This window comes from Peromyscus eremicus, chromosome 16_21 (genome assembly GCF_949786415.1).
Source record: "Peromyscus eremicus chromosome 16_21, PerEre_H2_v1, whole genome shotgun sequence".
Taxonomy (NCBI): Eukaryota; Metazoa; Chordata; class Mammalia; order Rodentia; family Cricetidae; genus Peromyscus; species Peromyscus eremicus.
The window spans coordinates 7,322,384-7,349,610 of record NC_081432.1 but is presented as its reverse complement, the minus strand read 5'-3'; the positions used below and the strand labels follow the sequence as shown (position 1 = coordinate 7,349,610).

The 27,227-nt window shown below is 47.8% G+C and overlaps 1 protein-coding gene across 1 annotated transcript in view; it reads right to left on the bottom strand.

Annotated features, from left to right (window-relative positions):
• Positions 1 to 7,658: 7,658 nt before the first annotated feature.
• Positions 7,659 to 27,227, bottom strand: part of Dnah8 (dynein axonemal heavy chain 8) — a 239,804-nt gene continuing 220,235 nt past the window's right edge. The window contains 2 exon segments of the mRNA XM_059282134.1: positions 7,659 to 8,078; positions 11,281 to 11,402. Of these exon segments, the coding sequence (XP_059138117.1) occupies positions 7,791 to 8,078; positions 11,281 to 11,402 (410 nt within the window). The 3' untranslated portion in view covers positions 7,659 to 7,790.

Below are 27,227 nucleotides of genomic sequence, written 5' to 3'. Positions count from 1 at the left end.
CCAGGCTCCAGAGATCGGGTCCATAAACATCTTTTGACAGAATAGGCTAACTTCAAAGCCTAGCAATTTTAGATTATATTTGCATTGGAGGCTTTTAAAGTAGCAAAACTTTAGATTTATGTCTTTGTGAACAGATGTGGAAGGGAAAATCAATTCCTCGTAGGATTGGCTTATTTGTTTTTTATCTCAGTACTAAATATTATGCAGCAAGTGACAAATTAATACATAAATTGACCCGGAGACATCTACATACTGGATGGATGATCAGAACGGAGAGAGTGGCTTGAGAAACGCAGAGCCGGGCAGTATGGATGCTCGCATGTTACCTGTCAATCAAACGTTTCCAAGGAAGACTGTCGGGAAGAGAGCTTGAATCACGTGCTAGTGGAGACGGGAAAGGCTCACAGGTTTCAGGTGGGACAAGTGGCATGCCGGCGGGTGGTGTCACCATCTAACACTAGGTGTAGTTCAAGCGTGACCCATGGAAGGTTGGCAGCAGCCTGTTTGCTCTCCACTTGTGTCTTCCCCTTCTGCTCCAGGATGAATGGAGCAGAGGGGAAGGCCATGATGACAGAGTGACACAGGCGGCCTGTGAGGCTCTGCTGGCCGGGCTCCAGGAGTGAGTCATGTGAGCTAACAGACATGAGCATGGCCGTGACCTCTAGGGTCAGTCCTTACCTCTCACAGCTTCAGGGGAGAGCAGGGAGGTGGGCGTGAGAGGCAAGAGTCGAGGTCACAGAGAAAATGGACCTGATCATCCCTGGGTCCGCTGCTCCACCGCCAAGGATATACCCTGCACACAGGAAGGACCCAAGAGGAACGTGGGATCTGAGAGCCACCAGGGAATGTCACAGCTCCTGCTGGCAGTCGGGACCAGCTTTCGGTGAAAGCAGATGAGGCAGAAAGCACAAATCGGTTCTCTAGAAAAAAAAAAAAAATTCCATAAATGTGGAAAAAAACCAAAAGTGACTGCTTTTCCCAGGAGAGGGATGACACATTGAAGACGCTTTTGATACAGTCTAGCTAAATGCCAAACAGCCAGTCCGGCTCTGGAGAGAAAGAAAGAGAGCGGAGAGATAAAGGAGGGGGGTGAGAAGACTGTCTTCTGTTTTTCTGGCAACCTCTCTTTGGGTGTTATCATGACAGGACACGGATGTCCTTTAGGGCTCACAAAGGAAGAGAGACAATAGAGAAGAGACGCTTCGCATAATCAGGAAGGCAGGCAGAGAAGCCAGAAATGACAGCGTAGTGTCCTTATCCCCCGGACACACAGTGAAGTCCCCAGTCAAATTTCTGAGGAGGCTGGGGTTCCTTCCTGGTGACAGAACTACCCATGGATTGATCAGCATGAGAAATGGAAAAGAGCCCCCGACACACTCATAAACACCACCTTGGAGGAGCCACGAAGGTGTCAGGGAATTGGAGCCGCGAGCGTGAAGTGTCTGGACTGGGTCAATGAAGATTTCTGTCTGGATACAGAGAGGAGGTGATTTAATTAGTCAGTCCCACCCTAAGTGAGGATGGCAGGTGGGAGCTGCTGGCACCATGCTTGTGTGAGGAGTCGAGGCGGGTACCTGCAGCCCAGGGACACCTGTTCAATTAAAACGGTTTATAATGAAACACCTGTAACACTGTCACTTTCCAGAGCCCGCACCCCATAATCCCAAAAGAGGTGATCTTATAAGCCTTAGTGGGTTGAGGGGACAGCAATACCTATGAGGTCTTCAATCTCCACTCAGCCTCGGGCAAATAGAAGGGGTTAAGGTGATCTTTGCCCCAACAGCTCCTAGAAGGCATTAGTATTGATTCAGGGTAGGCAAAGATGATTTTTATATCTTGAGTATCATCCCTAAACTATTTATATTCATCTCAGAGGCTTGTATGTAAATCAAGACTTGAGTGTTCAAAGACTGTGGTCCCTTTTTGTAGTCCACGCCAGACGCAATGGAGGCGACTAACTTCTCCCCATGTGCTCAAGGTACAAAAGTAATTTTTCAAAGGCAAAAATACAGCCCGATCCTTCAGAAATTCTCAGGGAATTTATGGCCATGAAAAAAAAAACAGCAATTAAAAATGGAGGCTTTTAAATTTTAGTTGTTTTTGAGTTGACGGGGCATCTTTTCAAAACCTGTCCATTCATTGCTCAGAGTCCTCCGTCAGGAAGGGTCCTCTCTTCACCTGGTCCTTCCCAGGTTACAGGGGCTAACCAAGTCTCCCTCAAGTACTTTTTATTAAGTTGTTCAGATTTCTGAGGAAGGTAAAAAGAGGAGACGATGCAAAACAGCCTCATGACTGGATTTCGAGGCAAAGCAGGTGGGGAAAGACTGGGGGCGGGCGGGGAGAGACAGCCGTCCCGAGCTGGCTAATCCCACTCAGGGCCCAAACTGCCTTCTTGACTACAGGGCTTAGTGCTATGACCGGCTTCCTCTGCCTGCTCCCTGCCCACATGTGGGACGGCCTGAAAGGCCATCTTTTGCTAGCAGCCCAACTTGGTCCCAGTCTGTCTCCTCCAACCCCACCACAGGAGCTGTGCCCAGAGCTTTTTCTAGGAACCCTCCCATTCCCAAATCCCTATCTCTCCCAGCTGGCTTCTAGAGAACCTGAACTAAGACAGGGAGGGGAAAAAAGGAAGTCTTTGAGTTTTTAATGGCCTGAACGTTTTGATCAAGTCTAGAAAGCCATGTACATCAATGGCTCAACAGTTCCAGATAGTTCCACATGATCACTCAGTATTTGTACTGGTCCCGTGTGTCAGCGGTGTTGACAGTGGCTAGTGTCACCTGGTGGCATCTTTTCAACTGCTGTATCTTTCAAGTCTTTCTGATTAGGCTAATTATCAAAGTTGTTTGTTTGTTTTTTTTTAATTTCCAAAAGTGGCAACATTAGAGATTTTATTAGCCACCTAGGTTCAAGTCATTAAGTTACTTTAACTCTGAGTTGCTTTTGGCTTTTTAAAATTGGAAGTAGACTGAAGAGCTGGCTCAGAGGTTAAGAGGACTGACTGCTCTTGCAGAGGACCCAGAGTTCATTCCCAGAACCCTCAAGGTGGATCACAATCCTCTCTAACTGCAGTCCTCGGGATCTGATGCCCTCTTCTGGCCTCCTTGGGCACTGCACACATGTGGCACATAGACACACATGAAGGCAAAACATCATGTAAATAAAATAAAATAGAAAAAAAAACTGAAAAGATCTCCACAGTTTCTAATTTCTTCACTTAGTATAGTAAATTTTTCTTTTTAAGTTTTCACTCTTTCATCTTTTCCTAAAGTATTCTTTTTTCTCTCAATGGATATATACACATTTGGTGTGTGTGTGTGTGTGTGTGTGTGTGTGTGTGTGTACATTTGTGTCTGTGAGTACAGGCACATGTGTGCCGTATACAAATGTGGAGGTCAGAGAACAAACTCGGGTACTGGTCCTCACATTTCACTTTGAGAAGCGACTTGAGGATCTACTAGTCTCTGTGTCTCCATCTCATGGTTCCTGGGGTTACAGATGCACACCACAGTGCCCAGCTCTCCACGTGGGTCCTGGGATCCGAACTTAGGTCTTAATGCTTACGAGGCAAGTGCTTTATGGACTGAGCCACCTCCCCAGCCCTCTCTTTCCCAAAATTTAAGAACAAAAGAAACAAACATTCAGCTAGACTCTCCAGTCTATAAACAGCTGTATCTTCAAGGCTTATCTGGAGAGAGAGTGTGTGTAGTATATATGTTGTATTTATGTGTTATGGAGTGGTTGTATGTGTGAGGTGTATATATGTGTTATGTTTGTCTCTCTGTGTGTGTGTGTGTGTGTGTGTGTGTGTGTGTGTGTGTGTGGTGTGTTGAGCATGCTAGGCAAGCACTCTACCACTGAGGCACACCTTCAGCCCTCTTCAGACCCTTTCTGTTGACCCTTCTCAACTCAGTTTCGGAGTCCCCAAGTTCTCCCTCTCGGCATCTTTCAGAAGACTCTTTCCTCTTTTCCAACTATCAGCCCTTTGGCTCCAGTCTAGAACAATGGCCTCCTAACCAACCCTCCCATCCCCAGCCCATCAGCACCCCACTGGCCTCTGCCATTCTAGCCCTTCAGACCTGTCCCTCACAGACGGTCCCTCCGTCCTTGTCATTGCCTGTAATCAGGGGTGCTAATCAGCAAACCTGCTGTTTGCTGATCCTTTCACTGTGTCAATACTTATTGGGATGGCTAATAAGCTGTACTTTGCAGAAACTTGTAGAGTGAAGAGCCGTTTGAGTGACAGGATGGCGAGCTCATGAGGCCTTTGGTATCCGGAGTGTGTAGTCCTCGTGATGGAATTTTCTTGAAGGTTATCTGGCCTCTGTCCCTGGTTATTTCGTCTCTCTCTTCCCCTCTCTCCTGTGGTGTGACCCACGGCTCTTACGTTTGAACACTTGACCCTCAGCTTGCGCTGCTGCTTTGGAAGGCTGGAGAGCCTTCAGGAGGTGGAGCTTCACTGAGGGATGTCACTGGAGGCGGTCCTTGAGGTCTATAGCCTGGCCCTGCTTCCTGTCTGGTCTCTGCTTCCTTATCTACCCACATGTGAGCCAGCAGCCTCCTGTTCCAGACTGCAGCCACAAGCCATTCACTCCCACCACTGTGATGAACTGTGCCCACCCGCAAACTGTGGGCTAAAACAAACCCTTCCTCACCTGAGAACCGCTTCTTGTCGGTACTTGGTCACAGCGATGAGATAACTAATATATCTCCTCACGCGGGGCCCTTCCCCGGAACCCACCCGTCCGCAGCCTAGATGATATCTATGAAAAGCTCAGGACCCAGCCCCAGGGCTACCTTGTGTTCGCTCCATCCTTCACCCTTGAGTATCCCCAACCACATCCATGACCTTCAGCCATGGCCCGAGTCACAGCGCCTCCCCTGCTGAGGTCCCTATTCATCTCTGACAGCAGAGTGCGGCTCATGCACACCTCACCGCCCGCAAGACAGATCTCTTTTTTAGGCTCTATCTCTGGGTGCTTTTCTTTGCCCTTATTTTTATGTAAAGACCAAAGTAAAATAACATTTTAAATCAAAGAAGATATAAATCTCATGGCTCACGCTGCTGAGACCAAAACGAGAAAACGTGGACCGATTCCAAGGAGGGCAAACAAAAAACCCACTGCGTCTGCCCCAGCTTCTGTTGGCTTAACCATCTCCTCCTCTCCCTCCGCTCTTTATGCTCACCAGGTCTCCCTCACTCAAGTGTGGCAAATTATGTAATTAGTGAAAGAGCAACAATTTTGCTGAGAAAATGGTTATGTGTTTATGGAAGTTCAATGGTGCAAAATGTCTAAGGAAAGCCATTTGCTAAGCTAGAGAGAGACAGCGGAGCTGGGTCCCCAGCCAGCTCTCAGCAGAACCCAGGCAGTTCAGAAGTGCCAAGCGTCAACAGAACCATTTGGAGGCACTGCCCAGGGGCCAGGTGCCCATATTGGCCGGTCCTCCGTGCCCATCTCTCTTTCTCCTCACTGTTGACTCAGAGCAAAATAATCAGCCACAGCAGAGTTCCCAGAAAATAGTTCTCGTGTGCCATTAACCAGTCTTATTGGTGACCTTTGCTAGAGTTACAGCTTTCTATATCTTTCCCTCCACCCCCGTTGTCTCCAAGCCATTCAAGTTATTAAACAACATCAGGCCTAATTATTATTCTCTAAGTCTCCTCTTGGATGTCAGGGGTTTAGATTATACATTTGCCTTTAATCACTTGACATGTGTACTGTGTCAGAACCCACTGACTGGCTTGCTATACTGAGATTGCTTTGCTGGGCCCATCTGGACTGACAGGCAGGTGCTTCCAAAGTCTAGCTTCATTTCAGGAGGATCCCTCACCCAGGGAATGCCACCTTTGCTTTAGTGTATGCCCTGATCATGACAAGTACAAGGACACTTAGACCAGGGGCTTGGCTACTGTTCTAGTTAGCATTAACCATCAATTTGACACAGCATTGGATCACCTGAAATAATTTTTTTAAAATGTCATTGAGTAACCTGTCTTTATCAGGTCAGTCTGTGGACATTTCTGTGAGGTCTGTCTTGATGGATGCAGGCGGGTCCAGCCCACTGTGGGTGGTGCCATCCCTAGGCAGGCGATCCTGAGCTAGATGAGAAAACTAGCTGAGTAAGCATGAGCCTGCAAAGAAGCCAGAGTGAGCCAGCAAGCAAGGATCTTCCAGGGTTTGCACTTCAAGCTCCTGCCATGACTTCCCTCAATGATGGATTGTGACCCGGAAATGTAATCCAAATGAAAACTTTCTTCCCCTACATTGCTTTCAGTCAGGGTGTTTTGTTTTTTGTTTTTATCACAATAGAAAGGAAACCATGACAGGTACTTAGTTATTAAGTTCTATGACTTTGACATTGAACAGGCCTCAGGGACAGATCAGAGGTTGCTACTGTATTCTACTTCCAGGAGCTACCCCAGGCAGGAGGTACATCAGAGTCTCCTCTGAGGTCATCCCTGGATACCTTATCCAGGGTATCACTGGACCATCTCACTGGGTGATGGGACAGCAGGGGAGGGGGGCAATCTGGAATGACTCCTCCTCCAGAACCGAGAGGATGAAGTTCGCGCAAGTAGCTAGGGGCAGGCAAGAAGATTCCAGATGAGAAGACGACAGACAGATACTTCTTCACTGTCCCGGGGCTACGCGAGCGGTGCAGTCGAAGGCCCCATCTGTTTCGTTAAATTGACAACTTCCTTCAGCAGGAAATCAAGGTTCATACTGAGTTTCAGACTAACTACTGAGTAAGAAATAGCTTCACTTTCTAAAGCCTGCTTTTTAAGATGTTCAGCGTCTAACCTAATTTCGTTTGATGGAGTTTGTTTTGCTTTCTCCATTTGCTACCTAGACATGTGTTTCATTATTTCCTGCAGAATTGGGCTTGGGAGGGAGAGCCAGGGAGCCAGAGTTCCCTGAGCCTCAAAAGTACTGCAAAAAGAAGAGGAAATAATACTAAATAAAATTAAAATCAATTACAAGATCAACTGTCCCAGTGGGTTTTCTGACATTCCCCAACAGCGCGCGCGTGCGTGTGCACGCGCGCACACACACACACACACACATACACACACATACACACACAAAAACTCAAAAGGGTAATATTTGAACAAACCTAGATATGGAAAGATTATTTATTGGGAGGGATTTTCTTTTTTAATTTTATTTATTTGATATATTTATTTGTATATTTTAATTATTTATGTGTGTGTGTGTGTGTGTGTGTGTGTGTGCATGTGTGCATGAGCATGCATGCCAGAGAGCACATGCATGCCCCACAGTGCCTATGTGTAGACCAGAGCACAGCTTGGAGGAGTGGATATTTTCCTCCTACCAGGTGGATCCCAGAGTATCCAACTCATGCTGCTAAGCTTGGTGACAAGTGCCTTTCCCCACTGAGCCATCTTGCCAGTCCAGGAGTGGTTTTCATCCGAGGGAAAAGTTCTATCTGCTGGGGTCCTTTTAGGATGGATCCTATCAGCACCCCGTTTTCGACTTTTCAAATGCAAGCCTTCTAAAATGTATTTGAACACGAAGACAGGGGTTTATCTTTCAAAAAGCAATTATAACATAATGTGAGTTCTTGGCATCAGAAGCATGAATTCGGAACGGTTCTTGGAATAGTGATACGAGAGGAAGAAACAGATAAGCCATGGGAGAAGTATAAACTGTTTAATTGAAAGAGAGAAATAACAGACCTACCAGGAAAGAAAGACACCTGTGTCTGAGTCTCTCAACGGCAGGGCTTCTAGGTGGCTCTTCCGGGGCCCATGGCAGGTAGACATGAGCTTACTTGATGTCACACAAGAGGGCCACTCCCCTCAGGATCCAGTGATCTGGGGACAGCACTGTGCGCAGGTACACCACGGTGATGAAGGTGAGATCAGTTCGCCGGGGTTTCTTGTAGATAGGACACACGTACAGTTTCGGGTCCTTGGGTGCCGTGGAGTTAATGGCAAAGATGTGCAGGACGGGAATCTGCATGAAGAGAACCTTCGGGGTGGATTCTGTGAGCTTCCCATTCCGCCTGTCCCAGGATGCTCCGTCCATATACAGTCCATAAATATACACCCCTTCCTGAAAGGTCAAGGGACAAAGAGGAAGTGCTGAAAGCTAGACATCCATTATGTAATCAGGGCTGCCGGCTCAGAAAGAAAACACACGCCAGTCTTAAAGCACGAACAGATAAGGCACCACCACTGGAGAAATTGCATTCACAAGATACCAGGCCACGTTTTCCCCTGGGGCGCACAGTGAGTCTGGCTGCATGGTGGAAATGCCCTGCTATGAGTTATTGGGATGTGGGGTGGCCAACCTGGGTAACAGGAGGGCCAAATCACCTCTGCAGGTAGCTGTAAAGTCCAGTTGGAGCTGGTGCAAGCTGGGAGCATATGCTGTGACTTAGAGCTATGGTCAATGGGACTTTAGGCTGAGCTGACCAAGCCAACTCTGGGCTCCAGCCCATCTCCTTCACAGATGAAATAAGATGAGAGCGCCCCCAGAGGCCTGGAGAGGTACAGCAAAGTGGATGTGAAAACGGAGGGGAGGAGTTGGCTGCTCCACAGTGTATGGCCAAACCATCCTCCCTACGTTCTTTCCTACAAATGGACTTGCCTTTGTGGGCCTCACCTTTAAATCAAGGAAGCCAAGACCCCTGAGTACAGGGGACAGTTTGAAATTTGTTAATGGAATTGCTTGGTGATGGCTTCTAAGGATAAGAGCAGTGACTTTGGATTGAAGGTCACATGGGCTTTTGCCAGCAGGGCAGACTGCGGAGGGGAAGAGTCTTGAAGAGATCCCTGAAGGGGTGCAGCAGCAGATGGAAATGGGGAGAAGGGGCCGGAGCAACTCCACAAAGACAGACAGGATGGGCAGAGAAGATATTTTACTTCTTGGCGAAGGGTGCAATGGTAATAAAATGAGTTATCACTTGACCATGGAAGACGAATCTGCCGAGCTGAAGTGTCTGAACTCTATCTTGCAGGCACGGGGGAGCCACAGAACATGTATTCATTAAAACAAGAAAGGGCCAGAGAGAATCATGCAAGCTCATAAAGTATATTTATGTAGAAGAGGGTGACCGTTTTTCTATTTCTAATGAAGATGTGGCCAGGGGAAGTAAATGTAGATCATGGTAAAGGACAGAGAGATTAGCTGCAGAGAGTTTCTAGGACTCGCTCATGTGGGCTAACTGCATGAGGACCATATATTGTGAACCGCAAACTGAAGCACATGGTTTGACAGTGAGATCCTGGGCAGTCCCAGAAGATCAGGAGACAAGAGTTCCCATCGTTAACTTAGTGTGGTTGACAATTATTTACATGAACAAGGTGATTACTAGGAACCATCCTACAGCCAACTGTGTCCTTTTCTATAGCCCTTGAAACTTAGGGACCTTAAGAGTCACAGTGAGAAGATGTGACAGGTAGAATAGTGTTACCCCACATTTATGTCAACCCAGTACCTCAGATGCATGGTTTGGCTTTGTAGATATACTGTGTTTAGACATGAACACACTGGATCTAGAAAGGCCCTAGATCCAACATGGTGTGTGTGTGTGTGTGTGTGTGTGTGTGTGTGTGTGTGTGTGTGTATGTGTTTGTGTGTATGTGTTTGTGTGTATGTGTGTGTGAGCTTGTATATGTTTGTATGTGTGTGTATGTTTGTGTGTGTGTATGAGCTTGTATGTGTTTTTATGTGTGTGTGTGTATGAGCTTGTATGTGTTTGTGTGTGTGTGTATGAGCTTGTATGTGTTTGTATGTGTGTGTGTGTGTGTGTATGTGTGTGTGTGTGTAGGGGTAGGTCACACAGAGAGGCACAGAGGGAACAAGGCTCTTGACAGCATTGGGAATGAGACAGCCAAAACCAACCAGTCTTGCCAAGGGTTGCCAGCAGGCATCAGCAGCCAGGAGAGAGTCACAGAGTAAGACTGCCTCTCACACCTTCCTTCTGGAAGAAACCAACACTGCCAATCACTGACTCATTTTGTTTTGTTTGGAGACAGGGTCTCATGCAGCCCAGGCTGGCCTTAAACTCCTGATCCCCCTGCTTCCGTCTCCTGAGTATTGGGATTACAGATACATGCCACAACACCCAGCTTATGTGCTGCTGGGGATCCCATCAGGACTCCATACTTGCTAAACCAGCACTCTCCCAATGGACTACAGTGGTTCTTGGACTTCCTGACTCCTTAACTGTGAAGGAAAGACATTCAAGGATTTTAGTAGCCCCATCTGTAGTATTTTAGGCAACAAATATGGATTGAGGTACCAGGAAGCTAGGTGGTACCACAGATACTTACAACATGGAGGTGACACGGGAGGGGGGTGCCATCATAGATAGAAGATGCAAGAACCTCAGAATATGTAATAGTGGGGCCTAAATTACCTTACAGAGCGCCTGGGAGAAATACACAGGGTGGGGTGTGTGGGACGAGTGCTTGGAGAGGCATAAGGAACCTTCTCGAAACTGGAAAGAAGACCTCCCGTTACAAAGCGGCAGAAAACTTGGCCCAGAGCTGAGAAAACTGTCTGCCCTAATCCCCTTGGTACTGAGGGAATGGCCATCAGAGAAGAAGAGAAGGACGAAGATTTATTGAGCTGCCATGTCAGATCCGCCACTAAGCACACACGATGGCCTTTACAGCCCTGAGACTTCCTGCAGAGAGGCTGGACTGTCACACATTTTTCAGACGGAAGAGCGAAATCATTAAAGAAGTTGCCGGGCATCCGTGTCAATGCAGTGGCTCAGGGGGCCTGCTCTCTCCACAGCATGGCAGGTTCTCCACCCCCAGGAGTCCCAACACACACAGAGGGACAACACAGTGGAACTGAGCTCCCAACCGTTAGTCCAGTGGATGTGCATGGCCCTCAGCCACTACAGGGGACCCTGTGAGCCCAGCGCACAAGCCGAAGACACATGGAAATCCCTCTAAGCAAACATGACCATAACTTTCCTTTCTAAAGAAAGGTCACCAGGGAGTTGCTGGGCTCACTAGCCCTTGTCATTAACCTCCCACTCAGCAGACGGGGGAGGCACTGGCCTTGAGGTTGTCTGGTTACAACTGAGAAAAACCTCCCTGAAAAGCAGACAGGCTTTTCACTGAAGAAGCCAAGGTCAGCTTTTAATTTTCTGTTTGCCCGTGCGGTACTGGGGATTGAACCTGGGGCCTTGCGCACTAGGTAACTGTTTGACCGTTCACTGCACTACACCCCCAGCCGTCAACGACAATCTTGAGCTGAACTTGGATTTCTACCCTCAGCTCCCCACAGCACCTACCGCAGGGGGCGAGGTGATCTCCTCCTTGGTCTGCCGAAGGACTTCATTGTGGATGGTCACAGTGTCCAGTGCCCAGCCTTTGTGAGCTCGGGTCACCTCCTGCCTCATTGCTGTGAGGAAGCCTTGAGGGGAGAGAGAGAGAGAGAGAGAGAGAGAGAGAGAGAGAGAGAGAGAGAGAAGGCTCTTGGTGAAGTCCACTTCAGAAACACAGAGGAAGTAACACTGAGGGGGGCTTGACAGTCTCCACACAGCCTGTCCATCCTGGGAGGAGCTGAGAGCAGAACCCTAGAGCAAGGGGCAAGGGGCATTTCTTCTAGGGATTTGTTTCCATGAGGACAGCGAAGAGAGAGGGACCTTGGTTTGGAAGTCTCCTGGGACTGCAAGTCTTTTTAAGGGTTTCAACCTAGTCCCAGCTCACGGTCTCTACTGGAAAACACAAACTCCAACGTGTGACCGGAATGGTAAAGTATTCTGAGAAACAGCCTTCCAATTAAACCCGAATCAAACCATTATGAAGCTTCTATTTGCCATAATGGGACAATTTCATTTAGTCTAAGGAAATAAGGCATAAACACCATAATAGGAACCTGACTTTCAATTTGATCAAACAAAGCAATCACACCGGAAATGGAAAGCTACATCTTTTAATGTGCATAATACAGTTATTTTAAGATAATGGGTGGCTCCGTATCTTGTGGCCTTTCTCTAAACTTAATATTTGGGAATCATGCCACTCAATTCAATAAGAGAAGTCTTTTCTGGAGATTGGCATTTGATGTTAGAAAAAAAAATCCCAATTTTAAAGCTGGCTGGAAAACCAGCTGCCTGTGATCTACTGCTGCCTTTCAGTTCTCATACACATGGTGGAAGAATTGTAAGACTCTGTTAAAATATGGAATGTATCCATCCCCAGTACTCATTTTTTGATAATCTCATGCATGACTACAATGTGTTTAGATCATTTCCATCCCCATCTCCCATCCCTGGCACTCTTGAGTGGCCTCTGAGAACCACGGAGGAGATGTTGCAAGGGGTTAAGCTCCCTGGGAATGGAAGGAAAGAACAGCACCCAGCCTGGCTGTACCGAGGGACTCCAGTTCATGCAGAGGGGCCCATTCTTTTGTTGTCAACTCTCCTAAGAGTGGCCACAGTGTGCCAGGCACAGTTCAAGGTCTCACAAAGTGGAAGAGGCCACCCATTGACTGCATTCAAGTCTAAGAGTGTCTGTCTTGAGACGAGTGGTTCTCAGCCTCCCTAACACTGCGACCCCTTTAATACAGTTCCACGTGCTGTGGTGACACCCAACCATAAGATTATTTTCATTGCTACTTCATAACTGCAGCAAAACTACAGTTACGTAAATATCTGTGGTTTCCGACGGTCTTAGGAGGCCCCCATGAAAGTGTCATTTGACCCCCCAAAGGGGTCGCAACCCACAGGTTGAGAACCACTGCCCTAGAGGGAGGCAGAGCATTAGTAGGACACAGTCAAAGGCATGAGAAAGGTTCAGGAAGTCCTAACTGCAAAGTGGAAGTTAACCACAACTCTCTTTTCAATATGTATTTTTGGCTGTTTTTAGTTATAGGTATGCGCATTGTAGGGGTGGGGAGGGAAGGCAAGAGACATCAGATTATTCTGGAGCCAGACTACAGGCAGCTGTGAGCTGCCCAGCGTGGGTGCTGGAAACCAAACCCGGCTCTTCGGCAAGCCCAGTCCACACTCTCAACTGCTGTGCCATCATCGTTTCTCCAGCCTCTGGCTGCAAACCTTGAAAGCTGCCTGAGAACTTGCAAGACAGGACAAGGCCAGCTCGAGCAACAGCATGTGCGAAGACACAGAGGCCAGGTCTGCGTTAAGGGGGGAGTCGATGAGTCCAGATAAAGACAGTACAAAGGCTGCAGCATGGCTTCTCAGGTCAGAGTTCCTACTGCTTCTTCTAGAGTGCTTTTTTATTGTATTTGTTTACATGCATGTGTGCATGTGTGTGTGCACACACACGCCATGGCACCCACGTGGAAGTCAGACAGCAGCGTGCAGGAAGCACTTCTCTCTTTCCACCATGTGGGTACCGGAATCCAATTTAGGTTGTCAAGCTGGGCGGCAAGACACTTACCCATGAGCCATTTCGCTGGCCCCACAGTGCTTCTTGGAAGGCGGAAAGGCACTGGACATTTAGAGGAAGCCAATGACTTGTCTGTCCTTGCATCTAAGAAAGCTCATTCAAAGCGCCCATGAAAACAGGAGCTGGGGCGCTAAAGAGAGCCTTCTGTGTCCTTCCAAAAGTCAAGCCCCTCCATCAACCAGAGCAGAAAAGTATGCACTCACAGTATGAGCTACAGTCATCAGGAGACACAGTGAACACACTCACAGTATGAGCTACAGTCATCAGGAGACACAGTGAACACACTCACAGTGTGAGCTACAGTCATCAGGAGACACAGTGAACACACTCACAGATGAGCTACAGTCATCAGGAGACACAGTGAACGCACTCACAGTGTGAGCGACAGTCATCAGGAGACACAGTGAACACACTCACAGTATGAGCTACAGTCATCAGGAGACACAGTGAACACACTCACAGTGTGAGCTACAGTCATCAGGAGACACAGTGAACACACTCACAGTGTGAGCTACAGTCATCAGGAGACACAGTGAACACACTCACAGATGAGCTACAGTCATCAGGAGACACAGTGAACACACTCACAGTGTGAGCTACAGTCATCAGGAGACACAGTAAACACACTCACAGATGAGCTACAGTCATCAGGAGACACAGTGAACACACTCACAGTGTGAGCTACAGTCATCAGGAGACACAGTGAACACACTCACAGATGAGCTACAGTCATCAGGAGACACAGTGAACACACTCACGGTGTGAGCTACAGTCATCAGGAGACACAGTGAACACACTCACAGTGTGAGCGACAGTCATCAGGAGACACAGTGAACACACTCACAGTATGAGCTACAGTCATCAGGAGACACAGTGAACACACTCACAGTGTGAGCGACAGTCATCAGGAGACACAGTGAACACACTCACAGTGTGAGCTACAGTCATCAGGAGACACAGTGAACACACTCACGGTGTGAGCTACAGTCATCAGGAGACACAGTGAACACACTCACAGATGAGCTACAGTCATCAGGAGACACAGTGAACACACTCACAGATGAGCTACAGTCATCAGGAGACACAGTGAACACACTCACGGTGTGAGCTACAGTCATCAGGAGACACAGTGAACACACTCACAGTGTGAGCTACAGTCATCAGGAGACACAGTGAACACACTCACAGTGTGAGCGACAGTCATCAGGAGACACAGTGAACACACTCACAGATGAGCTACAGTCATCAGGAGACACAGTGAACACACTCACAGTATGAGCTACAGTCATCAGGAGACACAGTGAACACACTCACGGTGTGAGCTACAGTCATCAGGAGACACGGTGAACACACTCACGGTGTGAGCTACAGTCATCAGGAGACACAGTGAACACACTCACAGATGAGCTACAGTCATCAGGAGACACAGTGAACACACTCACAGATGAGCTACAGTCATCAGGAGACACAGTGAACACACTCACAGTGTGAGCTACAGTCATCAGGAGACACAGTGAACACACTCACAGATGAGCTACAGTCATCAGGAGACACAGTGAACACACTCACAGATGAGCTACAGTCATCAGGAGACACAGTGAACACACTCACGGTGTGAGCTACAGTCATCAGGAGACACAGTGAACACACTCACAGTGTGAGCGACAGTCATCAGGAGACACAGTGAACACACTCACAGTATGAGCTACAGTCATCAGGAGACACAGTGAACACACTCACAGTGTGAGCGACAGTCATCAGGAGACACAGTGAACACACTCACAGTGTGAGCTACAGTCATCAGGAGACACAGTGAACACACTCACGGTGTGAGCTACAGTCATCAGGAGACACAGTGAACACACTCACAGATGAGCTACAGTCATCAGGAGACACAGTGAACACACTCACAGATGAGCTACAGTCATCAGGAGACACAGTGAACACACTCACGGTGTGAGCTACAGTCATCAGGAGACACAGTGAACACACTCACAGTGTGAGCTACAGTCATCAGGAGACACAGTGAACACACTCACAGTGTGAGCGACAGTCATCAGGAGACACAGTGAACACACTCACAGATGAGCTACAGTCATCAGGAGACACAGTGAACACACTCACAGTATGAGCTACAGTCATCAGGAGACACAGTGAACACACTCACGGTGTGAGCTACAGTCATCAGGAGACACGGTGAACACACTCACGGTGTGAGCTACAGTCATCAGGAGACACAGTGAACACACTCACAGATGAGCTACAGTCATCAGGAGACACAGTGAACACACTCACAGATGAGCTACAGTCATCAGGAGACACAGTGAACACACTCACAGTGTGAGCTACAGTCATCAGGAGACACAGTGAACACACTCACAGATGAGCTACAGTCATCAGGAGACACAGTGAACACACTCACAGATGAGCTACAGTCATCAGGAGACACAGTGAACACACTCACAGATGAGCTACAGTCATCAGGAGACACAGTGAACGCACTCACAGTGTGAGCTACAGTCATCAGGAGACACAGTGAACACACTCACGGTGTGAGCTACAGTCATCAGGAGACACAGTGAACACACTCACAGATGAGCTACAGTCATCAGGAGACACAGTGAACACACTCACAGATGAGCTACAGTCATCAGGAGACACAGTGAACACACTCACGGTGTGAGCTACAGTCATCAGGAGACACGGTGAACACACTCACAGTGTGAGCTACAGTCATCAGGAGACACAGTGAACGCACTCACAGTGTGAGCTACAGTCATCAGGAGACACAGTGAACACACTCACGGTGTGAGCGACAGTCATCAGGAGACACAGTGAACACACTCACAGTGTGAGCGACAGTCATCAGGAGACACAGTGAACACACTCACAGTGTGAGCTACAGTCATCAGGAGACACAGTGAACACACTCACAGATGAGCTACAGTCATCAGGAGACACGGTGAACACACTCACAGATGAGCTACAGTCATCAGGAGACACGGTGAACACACTCACAGATGAGCTACAGTCATCAGGAGACACAGTGAACACACTCACGGTGTGAGCTACAGTCATCAGGAGACACGGTGAACACACTCACAGTGTGAGCTACAGTCATCAGGAGACACAGTGAACGCACTCACAGTGTGAGCTACAGTCATCAGGAGACACAGTGAACACACTCACAGATGAGCTACAGTCATCAGGAGACACGGTGAACACACTCACAGATGAGCTACAGTCATCAGGAGACACAGTGAACACACAGTGTGAGCTACAGTCATCAGGAGACACAGTGAACACACTCACAGTGTGAGCTACAGTCATCAGGAGACACAGTGAACACACTCACGGTGTGAGCGACAGTCATCAGGAGACACAGTGAACACACTCACAGTGTGAGCGACAGTCATCAGGAGACACGGTGAACACACTCACGGTGTGAGCTACAGTCATCAGGAGACACAGTGAACACACTCACAGTGTGAGCGACAGTCATCAGGAGACACGGTGAACACACTCACGGTGTGAGCTACAGTCATCAGGAGACACAGTGAACGCACTCACAGTGTGAGCTACAGTCATCAGGAGACACAGTGAACACACTCACAGTGTGAGCTACAGTCATCAGGAGACACAGTGAACGCACTCACAGTGTGAGCTACAGTCATCAGGAGACACAGTGAACACACTCACAGATGAGCTACAGTCATCAGGAGACACAGTGAACGCACTCACAGTGTGAGCTACAGTCATCAGGAGACACAGTGAACACACTCACAGATGAGCTACAGTCATCAGGAGACACAGTGAACGCACTCACAGTGTGAGCTACAGTCATCAGGAGACACAGTGAACACACTCACAGATGAGCTACAGTCATCAGGAGACACAGTGAACGCACTCACAGTGTGAGCTACAGTCATCAGGAGACACAGTGAACACACTCACAGATGAGCTACAGTCATCAGGAGACACAGTGAACACACTCACGGTGTGAGCTACAGTCATCAGGAGACACAGTGAACACACTCACAGATGAGCTACAGTCATCAGGAGACACAGTGAACACACTCACAGTGTGAGCGACAGTCATCAGGAGACACAGTGAACACACTCACAGATGAGCTACAGTCATCAGGAGACACAGTGAACGCACTCACAGTGTGAGCTACAGTCATCAGGAGACACGGTGGAAGTTCACGTGGCAACAACAGCTGGCCACTTCCTGGAGTCCCAGAAGGTGATGTGATCACCAATCAATCAATCATCTTCACCTCTGGCTTTTTTTTTTTGAGATTTATTTATTTTTATTTTATATGTATGAGTGTTCGCCTGCATGTAAGTCTGTGCACCACATGTGTAAGCAGTGCCCACAGAAACCAGAAGAGGGCACCAAATCCCCTGGAACTGATGTTACAGATAGTTGTAAGCCACCATGTGGAAGCTGGGAATCGAACCCTGGTCCTCTGGAAGAGTAGTAAGTACACTTACTTAACCACTGAGTCACCCACCTCCCCAGCTCCTCACTTTCATTTTAAACACTGGGGAAATCCCACACGTCAGTAACACATTTCATGAGTTTGTAGTTCAGTGGTATATATATGAATAAAATAAGGAAACTCAATTCACCCTTCTAATCAGTCTGAAAATGTCATTTTTGGATTTATTTATTTGTATGAGTGTTTTGCCTGCATGGATGAGTGTACCATTCCTGTGCCCTGGTACCCACGGAGGCCAGAATAATGCATCAGATGCCCTGGAACTGTGGTCACAGATGGTTGTGAGCTGCCATGTGTGTGTGTTGGGAATCAAACGCAAGTCCTCTGCAAGAGCAGCCAGTGCTTTTAACTGCTGAGCCATCTTTCCTGCAGAAAATGTCATTTTCATAATTCAACTCACAGTGTTCATCCATGTGTCTAGTAGACACTACATATCCAACTTGAGTGTCTAGAATTAAATTGACCTTAGCTTACAACATTTTAAAATTCTCCTCTGATATTATGAAGCTAAGAGTCACTAATCCCAGGCTTAACCTTCCTTCCGTACTAGTTGAGTAATTGATATTTTTCTTTCTATACATCTTAAGTCATGACTAAACTATAAATTGACCTCACCCCGTACGGCTTTCGGGGCTATGCCAGAGTGTCTGAAGAGAAGAGAAGCTGGCTGTTTTTTGTTTTGTTTTGTTTTTTCCTTTAATATCTTCTTTCTGCTTTTAAGATTTTAGTCATTATCAGAGAGTTCTGCTAAACTCCAGTACAGTTAAGGAGACACTATTTCCTGTCTGGCCCTACTGGGGAGCATGCATTACATTGTCCAGACTCCAACAGTAAGCATCCTCATGCTTAAGAGGCATTCTTAGCACGCCAGCAGGTGGGATCCAGTACACACATCTGTTCAGAAACCAAGAATGACAGTGTTGAGTAAACACTTTTGAGACCTAGCGCAAGGGTAGGGAATGGTTTGTGAGCCATCCCTACTCAGAGAACATGGAAGAAAAAAGATGCATGTATTTACAAATCTATCTATGATGTATCCACTACTCAGAGAACATGGAAGAGAAAAGATGCATGTATTTCCAAATCTATCTATGATGTATCCACTACTCAGAGAACATGGAAGAGAAAAGATACATGTATTTCCAAATCTATCTATGATGTATCCACTACTCAGAGAACATGGAAGAGAAAAGATGAATGTATTTCCAAATCTATCTATGATGTATCCGCCCGTTTATTGAGATGGAGTCTCGTTATCTAGCTAACTTCAAACACCATCTGTAGCCAAGAATGACCTTCCTTGACCTTCTAATCCCTCTGCCTCCTCAAACACCACTCATTTTACATAGTATCGGGAATCCAACCCAGGACTCTGTGCATGTTAAGCAAACAGTCCACCAACTGAGCTGCGTCCCCGGCCGCTTTTCCAGGCATTTGACACTGGCTTCCTATGAAGGACACAGTCTTGTCACATTCAAAACATATTGAAACTTCTCAAACATTAATTGCCGGGTTTTAAGAAGTGAAGGGCTGTCTTTCTTGGAGACCGATGTCAACCCTAATGAAACTACAATCTGCTCTTTCTGCTGTTTGCATAAGTTTTTTAAAGGACGATTGGTATAGTTTTCTTCACAAAAGCTTGCAAATCAAACACTTTTGTTTTGGCATGAATTTTCTTATAATCATTCTGAAAGTGATTCAAATGTTCCCATTCTTGAAAGAAGAAACGAAAAGTCAGTCAGAGGGAGACCTCAGCAGCAATAACCTTCTATTCTTCATGCAATTTAACCACCCACATGAAAGATGGGGGACGTGACTGAACACTGGAGTTCCATGTGCTCTAGATGAGGTGTTTAAACAATTCTTCCCTTCAAATTCATAAAGCATAATAAACTCTTAAAACACTTGTCAAGTTCATAATTTTAAAAAACTCACTATTAATCTAGGATCATACTGTGGAAAGGCAGGTCTGAAGCAACACTTGCTGTGTATTAACTCCTGCAACGGGAGCCAGCTAACACTAAAGCAAACTGATGTCCGCCGCCTGGCCTGTGCAATCAGCTGGCTTCAAGAGAGCCGCGGTGTGTTTTAAGTGATCCTCCCTACCAGGTCTTAGAAAACGTGAACGGAACAGATGGCCAGGAAAGGTGTGCTCCTCAGCTTTACCAAGAGCTGGATGGTACTCTGTAATGATGGGCCTGTGTTAATGGCAGGTGGCAGGAGTGTGTGTGTGTGTGTGTGTGTGTGTGTGTGTGTGTGTGTGTGTGTGTGTGGAAACTAAAGATTGAAGTCACGTGTCTTCCTCGGGCATCCTCTTATCTTATTCTCCAAGACAGGATTCACTGAATCTGGAGTTCACAAATTTGCTTAGACTGTCTGGCCGTCGAGTTTCAGGGTTCCATCCTCTGTGCTACCCCAGTGCTGGGATTGCAGGCATATACAGTCACACCCAGTTTTTTATGTGGGTCCTGAGGATCTGAACTCAGGGCTCCCTGTTTGCATGACAAGCACTTTACTGACTGGCCTGTCTCCCAGCCCTTTCTCTCAAATGTTAATGATCCCAGAAATCATCTGGGGAAGGAACTCCTGTAAACACCTAGGTTCTCATCTGGCGGGTGGGTCAAGACTGGGACCTGGGGTTCTGTATCTCCGTGATGCAGTCGCTGCAGGAGGACCACACATCAGTTATCCAGGGTCTAAAGTCAAGGTTCTTGTCACATTAGAATGACTAAGGGAACTCTTGAGAAAACTGATCACCGAGGCTCTCAGCTCTAGAGTCTTGAGGTCTTAACCCCTGAGATTAAGACACGATTGGTTTTGGGCCCCAGCCATTAGTATGTATTAAAAATGTCCCAGATGATTCTGCCGTGGAAGGCAGGCCTGAGGACTGCCACTCTGTCAAACGCTCTCGCAGGACAGGCCACTTGCTGGTCCCCGACCCACATTTATTTTAAGAACCGGGTGGACAAAGGGGAAGGGAAACACTTCTGAGCACAAGTCAAGTATCTGGAAGGCTGTCGGTGGGATGAGCTGGCTCTCTGCAGGGACTCTAGAGAACACGGGTACTCTGTGTCACTCCTCTAAGTGACAGGCTCTGTCGGAATCCATGAACACAGTAAGGCTGGGACCCCCCACCCCAAATGGCTGGTGTTCGGAAGTTTAACTCCTGACACAGCCGGCCTTCTCTCGGAGCAACTGGTTTTCCTGGGACCCCTCCACTATCAATTCTTCTCTCCCTCCAAACCTTCCCATTATGCCCTCCGGCATGGTTCCATTTCCACACAAAATAGTCTCTCTACCTTTTTGCTTTTACGGGAATCAACCCTGGACACACAAGCACTTCCCAGTCATTCCTCCACCCATCATGAGAACCTCTCTGCTGCCCTGACAACCACAGGCTGGGGCGACCAGCCCTTCTTCCCTTCACCATCCCTGCCATCTGTCCCCAATCATTTCAGTAACCCACCAACATCTGCTCCGTGGGGGGGGGGGGTAGGGGGGAGGGAGAGAGGTGTATGCAAAGGCCAGAAGCCAATGTCATGCATTTCCCTCAATTGCTCTCTACTTTACGTTTTGAGACAGGAACTCTCCCTTGAACCAGGAGTTCACTGATGGAGCTGGACTAGCTGGCCAGCAAGCCCCATGGATCTTCCTTGTCTCTGCATCCCGGGTGAAGGGATGCTAGGTCTGGGCCAAGGTCCTCAGCCTTCTTTGTGGGTGCTGGGCATTGAACCCAGGTCCTCATGCTTGCAGCTCGAGCACTTTACTGGGTCATTTCCTCAACCTCTCTGTTCATGTTCAGGGTCCCTCCAGCAGTCTGGCCTCTCCGCTCCTGACCTTATCACTTCTATATTTATTTATTTTATTTTGTATGTGGGGGGGTGGGGAGGGAGGCAGGCACACACATGTATGTGCTGTGGTGCATGTGTGAAGGTCAGAGGACAATGTGTGGATATCAGCTGTCTCCTTCTACCGTGTAGGTTCCAAGGGACAAACTTAGGTCATCAGGCTTGGTGGCAAGTGGAGCCATCTTGCTTGCCCGGACCACAACATTTGTAACTAATCAACTCCACCTCCTTTCTTCCCTGCCTTATTAGATCCTCCCTTCTCATTGCATGTCAGACAAAGCCCCAAACAGACAAACTCGGAGAAGAGACTCCCTTCTTACAGCAGGACCTCACTGCTGGGGGATACCAGCAAGTACCATACAGCTGCTGTGCAGAAGCCCCTGAAGTCCTTCCTTGTCTCCACCAGCCCTCTTCCCCCAGATTCTGTCACTTTCCTGAAATTCTTGCCCCCAACATTTTCTTGCTCCCAAGATAATCCTGCCCCTGCCTTTAAGTGGAGGATAGGAAATTCCCTTCACCTCTTAGCACCAAGCCTGGACTGTTATCCACTGTGAGCATCTGTCTTAGTCAGGGTTTCTATCGCTGTGACAAAAACATGATGACCAAAAAGTAACTTGGGCAGGAAAGGGTTTTTGGCTTACACTTCCACATCACTATTCATCATTCAAGAAAGTCAGGCCAGGAGCTCAATCAGGTCAGGAACCTGGGATCAGGAGCTGATGCAGAGGCCACGGAAGGGTGCTGCTTACTGGCTTGCTCAGCCTGCTTTTCTACAGAACCCAGGACCACCAGCCCAGGGATGGCACCACTCACAATGAGCTGAGCCCTCCTCCATCAATCACTAATTAAGAAAATGCTCTACAGGCTTGCCTACAGCTCGATCTTATGGAGGCATTTTCTCAGTTGAGGCTCCCTCCTCTGGGTTGATTCTAGCTTGTGTCAAGTTGACACACAACCATCCATCCAGCACAGCATCTATGGCTAGTCCTTCCATGCTGTTCTTGTATAACTGGAGAGGTGTCCAGGAACCCATCCACGGGCCCCAAGAGTCTCTCCACTGACAGACACATCCCTCTCACCTTTTCTAACCCCTGGCTGATATCCTTACAGTCCCTCTCTCTCTCCCTCTGTGCCCCCTCCTCCTTCCCTCCAGCAGCATTCGAGTGGTCTACTCTTTTTTTTTTTTTTTTTTTTTTTTTGGTTTTTTCGAGACAGAGTTTCTCTGTGTAGCTTTGCGCCTTTCCTGGGACTCACTTGGTAGTCCAGGCTGGCCTCGAACTCACAGAGATCCACCTGGCTCTGCCTCCCGAGTGCTGGGATTAAAGGCGTGCGCCACCACCGCCCGGCCTCGAGTGGTCTACTCTTATCATTAATAGAGAAAGAAAATCCTTCCTTCTCGCACATATCCTCCGATGTGTTTCTTTTCTTCAAAGTCTGATTTCTTCAGAGTTCCCAGTAAATCATCCATATAAATTCTCTTTCTCTCTCTCCCTGGCCCCCTCCACTTCCTTGATTCACTCACTCATCTTAAAATCTGACCCCTCAAGTTCCCACCTGCACCCCAGGGACTTCTATGCCAACTGTGATCTTACTGAGAAATCCATCTAGCCCTTTGGAGCTCATCTGGCTTGACCTCTGGCAGCCTCTGTTATTACTTATGACCTTCCCTTCTCTGTCTCTTCTGTGACCCATGTGTTCCTGCTCCCCCTTTTCCAAGCTATTTGGTGGAGGGTCCAACTTTGTGTGTTCTGGAGGATGATGCCCGAGGAGGGCAGCAGAATCCTCATGAGGATGGCTTAGGGGAAAGATGGCCAGACTGTGCATTGAGGGGGTCACGGGAGAACAGAACTTCCTACAGTGGCTGTTGGCATTGAGTCAGTCACACAGAGAGAGGAACAGCCACACCTGTGAGAAGAAGCGGCTGAGCCCAAAGGCAGAGCCTGCCTGGGAAAAGTCACAAAGATGGCCGGGGGGCAGGAAGAGAACCAAGGAAGTGCACAGAGGGAAGCCAAGGTCTAAAAGAGTTTACCAGCACTTACTGCTCTTACAGAGGTACAGAGGACTGGAGTTCGGTTCCCAGAACCTACAACCTATAATTCCACCTTGAGGAGGGGTATCAGATGCCCCCTTCTGGCCTGTGTGGACACCAGCATGCATGTGGCACACGAGAGCGAGAGAGAGAGAGAGAGAGAGACAGAGAGAGAGAGAGACAGAGAGAGACAGAGAGACAGAGAGACAGAGAGAGAGACAGAGAGAATCCAGACTTGACATCCTAGCTACAGTCAAGGGAATGAAGTCAGCAGAAATGTCATTAGGTGGATGCAGGTGGCCTTGGAGAGAGTGGCTTTGGTATTTTCTGATGGCTGGCCAAATTAAAAGGGACTAAATCGTTGGTAGCCATGGGCAAGACTAGGATTTTAGGAGATGTGGCCGTGACTATGACCAAGGCCAGTGCCTAAAGGCTCCTCTCAGCCAAAGGCAGGCAGAAGCGCCTGTCACCCCCGCAGAGGCTTTTCACTGAGTGCAGCGGGTCCCTCTGCAGGAGCACGAGGAAACAGCCAAAGAACTGACACGAGACAAGAAGTTTCTCCTGGTTCCTTTCCAATCCCGAAAGTCTATTAACCCTTGGTCCACTCTCCACCCTGACAAATAGCAGCTCTTGGAGCTGTTCTCAAAAAGAGCATTCGGAATTGCATTGCTCTGAAAACACTCTCTCTGGAACACACACACACACACACACACACACACACACACACACACATGCACACACGGTGGGGGGGGGCAAGAAAACAGGACAAAAATGACCCATCTCTTTGCTTCGGCGACAGCCCTGCTAAGTGAAAAATCTTGATTCACGTGAACGAGTATTGATATCTGCCGCAAGTGACTGGTTTGTCTTAGGGAGACACAGGAACCAAACAAAGGTATCTAAATGACACCAAGCTCCAGACTGAATTAAGCATTTGGAAAATGATTGTGGCCGTGGGCTTCAATCTAATACAGAGGTGCGAGGCCCAGGGAGCATGGCCAGCCTCCACCATCATGTCATTAGCAGACCCATGAGTCAGTCGCAGCATTAAATGACAAAATGTGGCTATTAATTTGAAGGCATCACAAAGGAGTCGGTGTCTGAGCTTGAAGTCCGCCTCCCTATATTTCATCCCTACTGGTTTAGACACATCCCCATATACAGGGGACACACATACACCAGAATACAAATCATGTGTACATAATGCCCTGAGAATGGTATAGGGGGCAGGAGGGAGACCAAAAAAATTCCTTTGAGGGCTCTGAGAATCACAGCCTTAAAGAGTTTGAGAATTCCATGTGCTCAAACCTGCCAGGGCAAGCTAATGAAAGACTCGGGCTCTCGGGGTCTGCAGAATCCAGTGGAGAGTACCCCCACCCAGCGAAGACACAGTGCCATCAAGACAAACAGAACAGGGTCACCGATGCGGCGCGCTTGACCATTTTAATCATCCAGTCTAATTGTCCACACAGCTGAGCTCATCAATGGCCACAGAAATAATTGTGAAGGGGCCTGAAAATACCAGGTGAGGCTCTGGTGTATGACTCAGCCTCTTCAAATATGCCAGACCAAAAATAAAATAAAATAAAATAAAAATCAAGCCAGTCACAAGACAAGTGAGGGATGCTGCAAACAGTGCTGGCTGGGATGTTGACGGGGTGGGGGTGGGACGGGGGGGGGGCGGGGGGGGCGGGGGGGGCAAATGAAGGATGTCACTTGTCGTTATGGTAGCACGGACCTCAAGTCACCTAAGTCTGAGAAGAACAGGCCTGATGGGAAATACACCACACACAGAGTAAGATACCAGAGACAGAAGTATTATGAGGTGATAAAAATGTTCACATGTGAATAAATTTAATTTAAAATCATTCTATTCATTTATCGTGGGGGGTGCGTGACATAGCACACAGGTATGGGGGTCAAAGGGCAACTTACTGCAGTTTATTCTCTTTCCACAGTGTGGGTCCTGCAGTTTGAATTCAGGTCGTCAGCCTTGGCAGCAAGGGCCTTTACCCTCTGAGCTCACTTGCCAGGCCTCAAACGCCTTGTAGTTGTGGTAAACTTTACCCTCTTCGTGGACAGCACAAATGAGTGCTTTTTTACTTAAATGTGTGGAGTGTTATTTTTAACGCCATCCCCTTAAATGTTTTGAAGTAAAAGAATGAAATGATTTTTATCGCAGTGACTTGGGAAGAAGACACAAGACTCGGGAGGTGAGTTCCTACTGGAGGATCCATTGTTAATGTTGAAGAACCCTTATCTGTTCGGACACTGCCTGCAGACACACGTCAGGAGGGAAGAGGCCGAGAAGCTCTCCGTTTGTCAGATGTGGCCAACTGATGTGGAACGGGAAAGTAATTTGTCCCTTCTGCCAGGAGGGGGAAAAGGAAGCAAGGATGTGATTTCTGTGCAGAAAGAGGTGACCTCCAGGCTGCTAAGCAGCAAGAAGAAAGCGATCATAGATAAGGGTGTGGGTGTGTGAGACTGTGCGTGTCTGCGAAGGGTAGGGTGCTGGCTTGAATTCAGCATGGACTTTCTAAGATGCAGCCCTGAGAGAAAACATCAAGAGCCTCCCATGGACGCAGAAGTAAAGGATGAAAAAGGGTTTTGTCTTGTTGGTGGGTGGTACCGACATGCCCATCTATATTCAAATTTTTCAAAAAGAATTTAGGGTCTACTGAGATTACTCAGTGGTTCAGAGCACTGGCTGTTCTTATAGAAGATCCAGGCTTAGTGCCTAACAACTACACTGAGTGGCTTCCAACTGCCTGTAACTCCAGCTTTGGTGAGCCAACACTCTCTGTGGGCACCTGCCCACAGGTGGTACACTTACATGCACTCAGGCCCACACGTATACATGTAAAATAAGAATAAATCTTTAAAATATTTATTTTTTAGTTTTAATTATGTGTGTATTTGTATCTGTGCACGTGGGTGCAGTGCCTGCCGGGGCCAGAAGAGGGCATCAGATACCCTGGATCTATTACTTTGTGTAACTTGTTGTGGAGGTAGAAATTGCCATGGTTCATGCTATAAATTGAGAAAATGTTAAGGCCCTTGGAAATGCATGGAGCAGAAGCTGGCAAGATTGCTCAGTGGGTATAGCACTTGCTGAACAAGCCTCATGACCTGAGTTCAACCCTCACAAGCCACATCAAGATAGGAGAGAACCAAGTCCACAAAGTTGTCCTGACTCTCCCTACACACAATGGCATATATGCCCCCCCTCACACACTAATTAATTCATCTAAAAAAGAATGTACATCCAACAAATGAACACTTATACACAGAGGACAAGGGAATGCATGCTTTAAAGGAATGATAGTTGCTTAAATTCTACTTCTAAGAAGTAACTGAGTGTACAGAGAGTATGGCTCAGTAGATTGTCACCAAGGAAAGAGCCATGTCACCCACATGCAGGGTGAGAAACAGTACATCCCAGA